At 37.9% G+C, this 14,651-nt stretch overlaps 1 protein-coding gene across 11 annotated transcripts in view; it reads right to left on the bottom strand.

Moving 5' to 3' along the window:
* The window catches only part of Ack-like (activated Cdc42 kinase-like), a 276,769-nt gene that overhangs the window by 16,075 nt on the left and 246,043 nt on the right, over positions 1–14,651 (bottom strand). For all 11 annotated transcript variants that reach the window (XR_008407684.2, XM_053782702.2, XM_053782704.2 and 8 more), the window contains 2 exons: positions 10,683–10,758; positions 3,945–4,774 (listed from right to left, as the gene is read on the bottom strand). Coding sequence is in view for 10 of the 11 variants with exons in the window: in XM_053782702.2 (XP_053638677.1) it covers positions 3,945–4,774; positions 10,683–10,758 (906 nt within the window). In the remaining variant the exon portion in view is untranslated. The remainder of the gene's footprint in view (positions 1–3,944; positions 4,775–10,682; positions 10,759–14,651) is intronic.

Raw genomic sequence — 14,651 nt, forward strand, 5'->3', positions numbered from 1 at the left:
AGGTCACAGTTTACATAAACATTGCAGCAGGCCTACTGGCCCATACTAGACAGGACCTTCTCAAATCCAACATCTCCTCAGCCTTATTTGTGTTGCAACATAACTTGCCTGACTCTTCAGGTTAACTACACTCACTACATATATATGCATATCCTTTCTCCCCAGGTAGATCTGTCTGTGACAAAACGTGTGGGCAAAAACGTTGTCAATAAAGGCTCACATTATACTGTATTTGAATTTTTCTCCATTACTCTGTGGTGATTACACTTACACACACACACACACTTTTACACACACACACACACACACACACACACCACACACACACACACACACACTTTTACACACACACTTTTACACACACACTTTTACACACACACACACACACACACACACACACACACAGGACTGCAAAGAGACCTGGACAGGCTGGACATGTGGTCCAGAAACTGGCTTCTCGAATTCAATCCTGCCAAATGCAAAGTCATGAAGATTGGGGAGGGGCAAAGAAGACCGCAGACAGAGTATAGGCTAGGTGGACAAAGACTACAGACCTCACTCAGGGAGAAAGACCTCGGGGTGACCATAACACTGAGCACGTCACCGGAGGCACACATCAACCAAATAACTGCTGCAGCATACGGGCGCCTGGCAAACCTGAGAATAGCGTTCCGATACCTTAATAAGGAATCGTTCAAGACACTGTACGCTGTGTTATGTTAGGCCCATACTGGAGTATGCAGCACCAGTCTGGAACCCACACCTGGTCAAGCACGTCAAGAAGTTAGAGAAAATACAAAGGTTTGCAACAAGGCTAGTCCCAGAGCTCAGGGGAATGTCGTACGAGGAAAGGTTGAGGGAAATCGGACTGACGACACTGGAGAACAGAAGGGTCAGGGGAGACATGATAACGACATACAAGATACTGCGGGGAATAGACAAGGTGGACAGAGATAGGATGTTCCAGAGAGGGGACACAGGAACAAGGGGTCACAACTGGAAGCTGAAGACTCAGACGAGTCACAGGGACGTTAGGAGGTATTTCTTCAGTCATAGAGTCGTCAGGAAGTGGAATAGCCTAGCAAGTGAAGTAGTGGAGGCAGGAACCATACATAGTTTTAAGAAGAGGTATGATAAAGCTCAGGAAGCAGAGAGAGAGAGGACCTAGTAGCAATCAGTGAAGAGGCGGGGCCAGGAGCTGAGTCTCGACCCCTGCAACCACAATTAGGTGAGTACAATTAGGTGAGTACACACAGAGTTGCCTAGTGAATGCATACCATACAACTGTTCTCTCTTGTGTAATCATTCTATTTCTGATCTTTTCATCACCCTCTGTTGTGTCTGGACATTAATCATTACATTTAAAAGTAAATCTAGTGTTGGTGAAGATGCCAACAAGTGTAAGCATGAAACTATGCCTCTAGAGAAGAAAAGTGAGGTAGTACATGTGTGATGGATGCAGCCCAAGCCTTCGGTGTGAGAATCAATAGTATGTTCAATTCTAGATAACAACAAGAGAGAATGAGAGCTTGTGCAATAACTAACCCAAATTTTGACCTGTTAAAAAATAGGAAAACAGTCAATACAGCTAATAAATAAATAAATAAATAAATAAAAAAAAAGGAATGACTGGATTCAAGCAGCAAATTAAGAAAAGTGCCCCACTTATTTAGCTTATGATCCATGAGAAAGCCTTTGTCCTGTCAAATAGTGTGTAAGAACAGAAAGCCTGCAAAACAGTGTACCTTTAGTCATGGTTGGTTTAATTGTTTTAAGAGTTAGCAGCAAGCTTAACATAAAACTTAGTGCCACTGCTGACTACAACTCTCTGTTGACCTAAACCCATGAACCCCCAGCCATCCACCTCATTCCAAGATCACCTGTCATTCTCTCCACTGACACGAAGTTCCTTAATTTAAGGTAAGAAATACTCACATTGTTTGACTTATTAGGTTATGCTAGCTTAAATAATTTTGTATTACTCTGTAACTACACTTTTTAATGTTCCTATAACATGTGTGTGACTTTCAAGATCATTGCACAATAATTACTTTAGGTGAATCTCAAATTTAACCATTTCGCTGTCGAGACCCCTGCTCACAAACTTGCTTTCAGTGTCGAAGAATTTAAAAAAAAAAAAAAATCTTTTCCTGATGGTAATGACACCAAAAGTACGAAATTTGATGGAAAACTATGGAATTACGTGAAGTTAGCGATCTCAGTGATATACAGTGGACCCCCGGTTAACGATATTTTTTCACTTCAGAAGTATGTTCAGGTGCCAGTACTGACCGAATTTGTTCCCATAAGGAATATTGTGAAGTAGATTAGTCCATTTCAGACCACCAAACATACACGTACAAACGCACTTACATAAATACACTTATATAATTGGTCGCATTCGGAGGTGATCGTTATGCGGGGGTCCACTGTACATATACTCATCGGCGAGTTTGCAGACCTTGAGCCCTATTTTCAGCCAATTCCTTTGTTCCAAACTCATAGCTATTTCTCTAGAACCTCGTTTGTTCTATCAACTGAGTACAAGAAACCACCCATTTACCAACTTCAATTACTCAATAAAGTTGTCAGAAATTGATAATTTGGCCAATTTCACACAAATTTCAAAAGATGCCAATTTCAAAACAGGGTCCAGAAAAAACAATGCAGACATTCCTGGCACTAAAATAACATTTTCTCTGGTCATTAGTCACGTCTCCAGGCCCCTCTTATATTACTCTTGTTTTCCATTTTGAATTTTTATTCACACAAAAAATAGAAGATTTACTGTTATGCAGACTACTATAGTATTATATAATTGTATAAATAATGTCAACCCATTCGTGACTGCATATTAGACTGGCCAGTTGGACATGTAGTGGACGGTGACATCATTTGTTTACTCTTGAACATTGGCAAAAGTCATACATTTCCGCTACTTTGAGCTCAATTTGAAGGTACTTTTCATCGTAAAACCAATCGAAATAATTTTGATTTCTGTAATATAGCTTCCATTCTATCAAATGAGACCAAGAAAACGAGAATACAACCATAAATTCTACACGAAAATACACCTCAAAGTCGGAGTTATAATCCAAAAACACAGTTGGAGTTTTTCTTTCTCATTATGCACTGCGTGCTGCAAGATTTTTTTATACTGGGTGCACTGACCATGCAAACCCATTCTCTCACATGTAGGTCTACCAGATTTCTCCTGCTAGATTTGAAGCCGTTAGAATTTTGGGGTATTAATATGTCACCAACACTGGCTTGTAAGCCGTACCTATACGTCACCGACAGTGAAAGGGTTAAAAGTTATCTGGAGTTTTTCAAGGTGCCATGGAACATAACCCAATTTTATCCACATTTTGCTCACTCTACACATCGCATTTTCATGAATGGTGCCATTTGCCATTTCTCACAAAGTGGTAGAGGACCTACTGGATATGTATATGTATGTAAGCATGCATATGAGTACACCCTTCTCTTCTCCCCTCCCTCCTCTCTCTCAACTGCAACTTACCAAATTAAATGTGGTGTCTCCTGAACCTACTCTTGTGCCAATTTACTCATTTAATACTATATTTTTGTTGAAAGAATGTCACACACAGATGTCTGACTTTCCCAGCTGATTCAAATGACTTTTTATTACTTGTATTTAGATAAAGATAAAGATTTATTTCTTTGTAAAGGTTAAAATGTGTAATTACAATTTTGGTTTGCTAAGTACAAAGAAAGCCACTATCATACTGGGTCATATTTTTAAAAATTATGCATCATACATCATAAATACCCTAAACTACAAAAACTGTACAATATTAAATATTATTTATCACCAATAGTCATCCAATGACATAAATGCTTTTATGTACAGTAACTTTTGGTTCAGTCTGACATGCTCACACAAACACACACACACATTCAAAGTCATCCAATATACTCACGTGAATAATCTGGGAGGTTTAGCTGGAGGTAATCTTGGTCCGGGTGAGTTTGTACCCTCTTCATTAACCAGACCATCCACAACAGGTGATCCACTTGCAGTGGTGGAAGAAGTTGAACTGTGAGACTCAAGCTGAGGATTGTGTGTGTGCTGAATGACAAGACGATTGCTGCTGTGTTCTGCTTTATCAGACACACTTGCTAGAGCTGGGACATGACCCCCACCACGTAACAAGGAGTTAGTCACTCCCCCAGGAATGATTAATGGGTGCTTGCGTTGATGTCTGGGTTTAGTAAGAGAAGTAACTGCTCTTGTGCGATCTCGGGGAGGTAATGGAAGTAGATTTATGGCATCTTGATTGTTTCCGTCAGGGCTAATGGTATCTGGAGTAGTGCTACTCTCCCCAGTTGATTCATTTGCAGCTCCATATGCAGAGTTGGGTATAACTAGTGGGGAAGGCTTTGGTTTTACTGGTGGTGGAACCTTGCTATGCTTGAAACCTTTGGGTAAGGTCTGATGAGTTGTCAGTTCGATGGCATTATTGTTAGGTGCTGTGGTCAGTCCTTCCTTAACACCAGCTCTCATTCCATGACTTCTTTCAATTGTACTGAACCCTGAGCTAAAATTGTGCTTGTTTCCCCTTATCTTGGGTCTAACAGTGACACCAGCACGTAACATTCGCAGTGGGTTGTGTTCCGCAGGTTCTGGCTCACTTACTAGTGGCTCAGGTTCACTGCGGGGTTCACTGCGGTAAGCTGGTGGCTCACAATCCAATCCTGGCCGTTCCACCAGTGAGTTGTACACTTCTTTGGCCTCTTCTGATATGCTTGACTGTGTTGGGGCAAACAAAAACAAATATGCTAACATAAAAAAAAGCAAAGAAAAACTTCAGAGTACTTTATGAACAGTGATAAACGTTAAAGGATTCTGTTAAATAAAAAGCAACATGTGTCTACTATCCTACTGTTAAATAAAATTTACTACTTAAGACATATATAACATGCACAGGCAGAATGGCACCCAAGATATTCTAAGTCTACTGAATGACATAATCCAATCATAAGTTAAGACAAAAAATTATGTACGAGAGGTAAATGTTGCATGAGAAAATCATACCCTGCAATAGTTTAATACTATAATAGATATTTAAAATTAATTTTACTGCATGTTTCTCTTATTAATACTGATATTGGTATACTGCTTTCATCATATGGACAGTTCACAATAATGCCCCATCAGTAATGATTCCTTAAATCTGTTATAAAATGGGCAATTTATGGAAATATACAACTTTAATTGCTGCAGCACTTAAATACTAAATGTTGCCATGATTATTATTTCTTTTAAGTATTGAATATTGAAATGCTAATGGCTCTGGCTAGGCAATGATAGTGTAAATGATGGTGAAGGCGTTTCTTTTTCGGGTCACCCTGCCTTGGTGTGAATTGGCCAGCATGTTAAAATAATTATATATAGTATATAATAATATGATAATTAATTAATTTAACTAATATAGTTCTTGGAAAACATTAACTCATTTTTATTTCTGAAATTTTTTTTTTAGCTTTTATTTCTAAGTATCCTTAACACTAGTTATCAACTACATAAACTAGATCAATGCATGTGATACTATTCTTCAGTTTTCTAATACAGTACAAGAATGGATAATGATGACAATGGCAGACTAAGACTACTATATTGTTTACTGTGCTGTAATATACAGTAATTTTATCTATTTCCCTCTAATTGGAAATATTTATTCTGGGAGATGTCTTCAATAAAATACTGTCTTCCATAAACCTTGTTTAGCTGTCCACAGCACATTAAAATTATATTATTGCAACCTCATGATTTGCAAATGAAAAATATATAAATTAATTACACATACAAATATCATAGAATTACAATTTATCATAATTTTATCTTTGTTTTAATAAAACAATACATTAGGTAACATAACAGATGTACCTGAGCACACCTCTTATGAAGAAATAAGTTCAACCAATATATTTTATGAATGCGTCAACTAATTTAGATTTAAATTGCCATAAATAATCTTATGCTACATCTTTCAGTGTACGTGCACTGTTACCATCACTATAGCAATACACCATATATTGTACCATATTTTTAAAAAAGTCTTCAATTGAGCTGAAGTACATGTATATATATGCATAGCCTATGAGATACTCTTATCGTAAGTACATATTCAGTTTCAAGAGATTTTGAACTATTATTGAATAGTAAATGATTAAATGTATCTTCTCTTTAAAAAGTACAAATTTGTTTATTTATACAAACAATTCCTTATTTGTTCTACTTATGTAATGTTCATACATAACTAACACTACAATGCAAGTTTCCATGCAATACAAAGTAATCGTTTCTCAAACAGCTTCCACAAAAAAGAAAGATTAATACTACCCCATGCAGTGAGAAAAAGATTACAAGCAGTGTGTTAAATATGAGTTAAGAACAGAGTACAATCCACCAACATATCAAACATTTTCTATGTCTTCATCGATCAACTGTAAAGAAAAGAAAAGAGGAAAACCATGATAAAATGTGGGTCAGGTGTTAGTATGTTAGTGATATTACAGGGTTTTGTTTTTCTAATATCTTTAATCCTTATCAATTCTTAATGAAACTCTTACATACAAGACTTTGCTATATTTGTGATGTGGAGAAATTTAAACAAAACATATTTTCCCAGAAGTTAACAACGACTTTGAAGGAAGTGCTGCAAACAAGTGCATGAAAGAGTGGTAAAAGATACTTTTATTAATAATCTTCAATAGTTCTATTGTTTGCATATATAATGAGTATTATGACAAATGATAAATCTCAAATAATTTTGTTGTACAATTTCTGCACCAAATCATTTTAATATCAAACAGTATTATCAATAATGCATGCCAAGAGGTTCCATATGGTGTAGCTAACACTATGATACTTTCTATTTTCTCTTCGTGCAATAACAACATGGGATAAAATAAGACATCAAGAAAATCCCCAATACACAAGGAAACCAAGTACATAGTTTTTAGGAAAATTACCAGAACTAAAGTTAAAAAATAAGAAACATCAACATCATGGCTTTTAACTATTTCTGAACCAGCTTAGAGGGAACACAGCTTATGGTATTAAACAAAGAAATAAAATCTAGGAGTAAGCATTATAATAAACACGTTTTCCTAAGTGTTTACCAAATCTTATCATTAGAATATGGAAGACTGGCAAATATAAGGACGACTTTGAAGAATCTGAATGACTCAAAGTCACTCTTTACCACATATGCAACCAATATTTGAGAATGCAGTGACAGTAGAACTGTTGCCTAGCCAAACACTAAACAAAATTCGATCAAGTTCAAAAGTATGCTTCCAGACCAAGATCCAACATTGTATATACAATGTAATCTTTAATTTATCATAATCTGGAACAGTAAGGCAGCCGAGGACCTTCAACCAAATGACCATTGAGTGGATCATCCCTAAACTATGTAAATAAATAAAGCTAATTCATTTTAATTATATGAAAGTTAGAAGCCAGTCCAAGAGATAGGGTTCACCCCTGCAAATGTTCCACAGCAACTACCAAATTTCAGCAACAGAAGAAAGGTCCTGGAATGACTCGTTCACTGGTAGAATTTCCTCGAAACATCTAACTTAATGAAATTTTTGTACTGCCATACAATAATACATCACAGGATATAATGTAGTAGACAGTTATAGAGCGTCCTTATGCAGTAAATGTCCAATAAAACGGACCCCCATAAAGCGGATGTCGGTTGCAACAGACAAAAAAATATGGCTGGACAAAGACTCAACATGTACATTTAATGGGGTGTCCAGTTAAAATGGCTGTGCAACAGACCAAATCCACTATATTGAACAAGTATCCAGTCCAGTTGCACATTTGATAAAATAGATCAACTACATTTAATTGCAAGTGTGTATGGTCTGAGGTTTGTCCTGGACATGTTCACTTTCGTTGTCCCTGGACAGCAGGGCTGGTGACTGCTTGTGTCAGTATGTTATTGCCTGTGAGCACAATCACACCATTTCAACTCCAATTTTTCCCATGGATTTACTGTGTTTTTAATAATTTTATTAAAGTACCATGTACAATGTTATTAACAATGGCCTCTAAAGCAAGTGATGGTGCCAAGAAGAGTGTAATCTTAACTGTTAAGCAGAAACTTGAATTAATAAGGAAGCTGAAAGTTGGCATTTCAGTGGTCTGGGTGTGTGGGGAGTATGGTGTAGTAAAACAGTGTCTAACATTCACAGAAGCAATGAAAAGCTTACACAATATGTTATGAAGTACAGTGTAGATGCTAGCCTAAAAGATTCTTCACTTACTCTTAGGAAACATGAAAATGGCCCAAGATATAAGGGTTGAAGCAGCATTGCATCAATGGCATGCTGAACAGCACACTGCTGGTGTGAATGTTCATTCTGATGAGCATCAGCAAGCCATATAAATTAAGCTGGACTCATTCTTTAAACCTGTTCCTTGTTCTACATCATCCAAACTATCTACCAGTAAGCCTGAGCCATCTACATCTTCTGAACCATCTATATCTTCTACCATCTTCATCTCCCACACCATCTACATCTCTCTCACCATCTACTGTCTGTCACCTACACCATCTGCAATGTTACTGCTGGAACCTTACAGGTCCACTGACTCAGAACTAAGGTATTCTGGGTCACCAACAAGACTGTACTGTACTTTATTTGTATATCTGTAATCTCATCTATCTACCAGAAAAGGCAAGAAAAATTACTGTATTGTACTCAACTATACTCTACTGTGCTGTATTTTTAACCCATTTTTTCAGGTACATTTACAGGTAATACTGTATGGTACTCTAATTTATTCTTAGTATGTCTGGTAATCCATCAATACAGCAGACTAAGCATGTTCTGTTGGGCATTTGTCCATGCCCAGTAGTCGATCAATTAAGCAGACTACATCTGCTTAATTAAAATGGTCAATATAAAAGAATCTTTGGTAAATTAAACACTCCATCCCCTATAATTCATTTTATGGAATGTTTCCTATAATTATGATTGAGATATTTCTTAATTGTTTGTATAATGAAACTGTGGTTACTCATTAACTACTACTGCAATGCACATAAGAAAACGGTGACAAAAGTTACTGTATATTGGAATATGACTAAAAGCAAGGGCAAAATACTGTACTGCATGACAAATGGTACAACTTGCATCAAGCAAGAATTAAATTATATATACAATGTCACTAAAATTATATGTACATTTCAATAAAATTATATGTAGTCTACTATGATAGTGAATTTTATAAACAGAGATCAACATGAAAATGTTTCTTCTTTTTTGGGTCACCCTACCTTGGTGTGTTACAAAAAAAAAAAAAAATGAATATCTCAAGATGTGATTATCATACCCAGCCAAATGAAAATTTAGAATATCAAAAGTCAGATAAGAAAATCCCATACATATAATCTACTTCCACAGAATATTGTATTCATGGATGAAGTCAATTATTGACATCTTTGCTCTCACCACCACTCTGGAAAATATTTATTCATATAACCAAACATTTATTTGTATAGAGAGAACTATTACCAGAATTACTATTACATATATGCAATATTGTCAAACTGTTGTTTCCTTGTGCTCCATTATACCATTCTGATTAATAAAAAAAAAAAATTATATTTATTGGAAGATTTTTTTTACAATCATCAAATACAGTGTACCAATTGTTTAACTTGATACAAAAACAATTTTAATTTCTGTTATATTTTAGTTTTTGATGAAGGTGTGGTGGGTTCCTATTTTGTTTCATATTATATGACCAAGAAATGTGAATTATTTGTTGCAGCTTTTGGAGTCAAGTTTTTTCCTCAGTTGTCTGTGGATCATGAACACTTTTTTTTTTTTTTACAGCTGTCCATCTCTCACCAAAGTAGAGTGACCCAGACACAGAAAATGCAGTTGCAATCATTCATTTATTAGCTGTCTTGCAAGAAGTGTGGACATCACAAGTCAAATGGCCCTCTGCACTGCAACATTCCCAACACCCCTTCAGAGTGCAAGCAGTTTACTTTCCACCTCCAGTACTCAAGCTCCAGTACTCTAGCTTACCAATATCCATTAATCTTTTTATATGTTACCTTGCTCACACTCCAACAGCACTTATAACACACATGCACGTGCCTGCTGAATATTCAAACCCCTACTACTTAAAGCATTTTTTACCCCACTAGTACTTCCTGGGATGACTCCTATCCATTCTTAAATCAATTCCAGATTTACACATCCTCTTGTTTGTCTTATTCTGTGCCATCCTCTTTTTAAATGATCAAACAATCTGAGCAACCCTCCACTGCCCATTGAATTATGCCTAACATAACCCCACTCCTTATTTCTACACTTTCAATTCCCTGTATAACATTCGCACCACACACTTATCAAATATGAGAAAAAATACTGATGTGTTGTATTTAAATATTACAAAAAAGTACAACCCTAAATCTTAGATGCATTTACCATAACCAGCCAGCTCTTTAATTCAATCACTCCTCATTTCATTCATCGTAGATAATAGAGCATCCACTGTATTTATTATCTTCATATTATATTTCTCACTCACTATCTGTATTAACATATCCAATTTAATAGTGGATAATAATAGTTTTTGAGAGGAGCATCATAGTAAAGTCTGAGATCAAATATACACTTACTTGAATATCTGGTATTGAAGCTGCTTCTGCACTGAAGTGCCTTCTCTCTGGTTTTGGACTACCCTTGGACGAGAATCTGCAAAAAGTATAAAAGCATTTCATATTGTTTAAATAAAATTCACGTTCTGTATATCCAGACATACGTCAGGGGTAAATTTGTAAGATGGGTATAAGTACGTATAAAATAATACACACTAAACTGTCTCTTAAAATAACTCAGCCCTGGGGTGCTACCCTGATTTTAAAACACTATTATGGCAGCACCTGTACCATTTAGTAAAGGATATATTGAACAAAGGGAATAAATAGAGCTTGATTTTTTTTATAAATGTTACAGAATCATGAGAATTTAGTGACCATTAAGCCAGAACCAGCAGAGTTAATGTATATTGACAGACAGCATAAGGAAAGAATCCAAGTAGCATGCATTTTTTTTTTTCACTCTAATGTTCATACACAGATGTGAATTATAACCATATTCTATGAATCTTTTTTTTTTTTTTTAAACACACTGGCTATCTCCCACTGAGGTAAGGTGACCCAAAAAAGAAGAAACACTTTCACCATCACTCACTCCATCACAGTCTTGCCAGAGGTGTCCCGACATTACAGCAAGGATACTCCTCCAAACAGTAATACTATATATCCCACCTCTCCTTCAGGGTGCAGGCACTGTACTTCTCAGTTACAGGACTTGAGTCCAGCTAATCAGTTTACCCTGAATCACTTCATAAATGTTACCTTGCTCACTCCAACAGCACATCAAATCATAAAAACCACTTGCCTCCATTCACTCCTATCTAACACAGTCACACACACCTGCTGGATGTCTAAGCCCCTCATACAAAACCTACTTTACCCCTTCCCTTCAACCTTTCCTAGGATGACCCCTACCCACCTTCCCTCCACTACAGATTTATATATCCTTCAAGTCATCCTATTTTGCCTCAACCTCTCTAAATGCCTAAACTTCCTCATTAGCCTCTCCTCAGCACCTCCTAATCTCTACACTACAAATTCTCTGCATAATCACACCAAACACTGCCCTGATACATGACATCTCCACTACCTCCAGTCTCCTCCTCACTAACATTTAAAACCCATGCTTTGCACCCATATAAGAGTGTTGATACAAACCATACCCCCGGCCGGGATTGAACCCGCGGTCATAGAGTCTCAAAACTCCAGCCCGTCGCGCTAGCCACTAGACCAGCTAGCCACAATAAGATTCATCCAACTAGGTATATTTCTACACCATAGGAAAGTTAGCACAGGCACCTCTGTGACCACAAATGCAAGTTTTTACAGACGAATCTCCAGCTAGCGTGGCCGTGACGAACTCTAGCTCAAGTCCCTTCACTGCCGTCAACATGACTTAAGAAATCGTAATGACACGATTGCAAATAAACCATACCCCCGGCCGGGATTGAACCCGCGGTCATAGAGTCTCAAAACTCCAGCCCGTCGCGCTAGCCACTAGACCAGCTAGCCACAATAAGATTCATCCAACTAGGTATATTTCTACACCATAGGAAAGTTAGCACAGGCACCTCTGTGACCACAAATGCAAGTTTTTACAGACGAATCTCCAGCTAGCGTGGCCGTGACGAACTCTAGCTCAAGTCCCTTCACTGCCGTCAACATGACTTAAGAAATCGTAATGACACGATTGCAAATAAACCATACCCCCGGCCGGGATTGAACCCGCGGTCATAGAGTCTCAAAACTCCAGCCCGTCGCGCTAGCCACTAGACCAGCTAGCCACAATAAGATTCATCCAACTAGGTATATTTCTACACCATAGGAAAGTTAGCACAGGCACCTCTGTGACCACAAATGCAAGTTTTTACAGACGAATCTCCAGCTAGCGTGGCCGTGACGAACTCTAGCTCAAGTCCCTTCACTGCCGTCAACATGACTTAAGAAATCGTAATGACACGATTGCAAATAAACCATACCCCCGGCCGGGATTGAACCCGCGGTGCCTGTGCTAACTTTCCTATGGTGTAGAAATATACCTAGTTGGATGAATCTTATTGTGGCTAGCTGGTCTAGTGGCTAGCGCGACGGGCTGGAGTTTTGAGACTCTATGACCGCGGGTTCAATCCCGGCCGGGGGTATGGTTTATTTGCAATCGTGTCATTACGATTTCTTAAGTCATGTTGACGGCAGTGAAGGGACTTGAGCTAGAGTTCGTCACGGCCACGCTAGCTGGAGATTCGTCTGTAAAAACTTGCATTTGTGGTCACAGAGGTGCCTGTGCTAACTTTCCTATGGTGTAGAAATATACCTAGTTGGATGAATCTTATTGTGGCTAGCTGGTCTAGTGGCTAGCGCGACGGGCTGGAGTTTTGAGACTCTATGACCGCGGGTTCAATCCCGGCCGGGGGTATGGTTTATTTGCAATCGTGTCATTACGATTTCTTAAGTCATGTTGACGGCAGTGAAGGGACTTGAGCTAGAGTTCGTCACGGCCACGCTAGCTGGAGATTCGTCTGTAAAAACTTGCATTTGTGGTCACAGAGGTGCCTGTGCTAACTTTCCTATGGTGTAGAAATATACCTAGTTGGATGAATCTTATTGTGGCTAGCTGGTCTAGTGGCTAGCGCGACGGGCTGGAGTTTTGAGACTATGACCGCGGGTTCAATCCCGGCCGGGGGTATGGTTTATTTGCAATCGTGTCATTACGATTTCTTAAGTCAGTAGTGTTGATACCACTAAGCTCTTGATACATTTCCCTTTTTGCTTCCATAGAACAGAGCTTCAAATAGCCAACAAAACATAATGATCAATGGTTCTTCCATTGCAAGACATACCAAGGGTAAATTCTTAGGTCTCCACCATGAATGCATACTTGAAATTTAACATCCACATCCAACACATAGCCAAGGTCTCCACAACAGTAAGCATCCTCTCTAAGATATGTTACTGTATAACTCAAACAAAACTACAGTGGAACCTCGGAACAGCTCCCTATTCGAACAATTCGGTATTCGAAGGCTTTGTTCATTAAAAAAAAAAAAAAAAAAAAAAAAAAAAACACTCGGTAGTCAACTGTTTGCTCGGCATTTGACCAAACAAACACGACTTGCCAGAACTTCAATGTAAACTATTTTGTGTTTCTTTGCATTTTTTGGTGTTTTTTTATATTATTTGTATAAGTAAATCCCCATGGGGCTTAAGAACATTAGTGATAACAGCCAACAAAAAAGAAAATTGGTTGGCAAAAATTCATTCGATACTCGAACAGATCAGCACTCGAACAGACTTCTGAACCAAATTAAGTTCAAGTACCAAGGTTCCACTGTACTTACATTGTATTACTTTCTAAACTACCCTTACCTTCCCTGTGGTATTTGTGCCTTGGGATCTACTACACCAAACCTAAAACTATTAATAACCCAACAAAAAAAACTGTTGTGTGGACTATCACCCATTCCAGTGTCAGACAATATACTCCCACACTCTTCAGAAGCTTGAACTTAATGCACAAAATATGTGCTCACATATGCCTACCATATATATAGAACACTTATTTTCAATATAAACCCTACACTGAATCTTTTCCTTGACAGCTGCAACAAAACACACAGGCATAACACAGGGCATTTTGTAACAGGAATAGGAAGCAGCTTAGGAAGCATCATAGCTGATAAGGAAAGTAACCCTATTATTTTTCCTCACTGCTGAAGGAAATGATCTTGGGAATCATATGAGAGAAAATTTACTTATAGGAAAGTGATAGAAGGGATAGGAGGTGATAGGAGGGATAGAAGCCATATATGGTACAGTAGTTTGCTGTGAAGGAGTGTCTGCAATGAATGGTTGTCAAGAGTAATTGCTGATAACTGCTGACTGGACAAGTACTGTAGACACTGCAGTACCATTTATTGATAACTGGAACCACTACTGCAGTAGGAATGACATATATGCCAGGGATAGGGTGCATTTATAGTTCAGTGAAGGTGG

This window comes from Cherax quadricarinatus, chromosome 28, assembly GCF_038502225.1.
Source record: "Cherax quadricarinatus isolate ZL_2023a chromosome 28, ASM3850222v1, whole genome shotgun sequence".
Taxonomy (NCBI): domain Eukaryota; kingdom Metazoa; phylum Arthropoda; class Malacostraca; order Decapoda; family Parastacidae; genus Cherax; species Cherax quadricarinatus.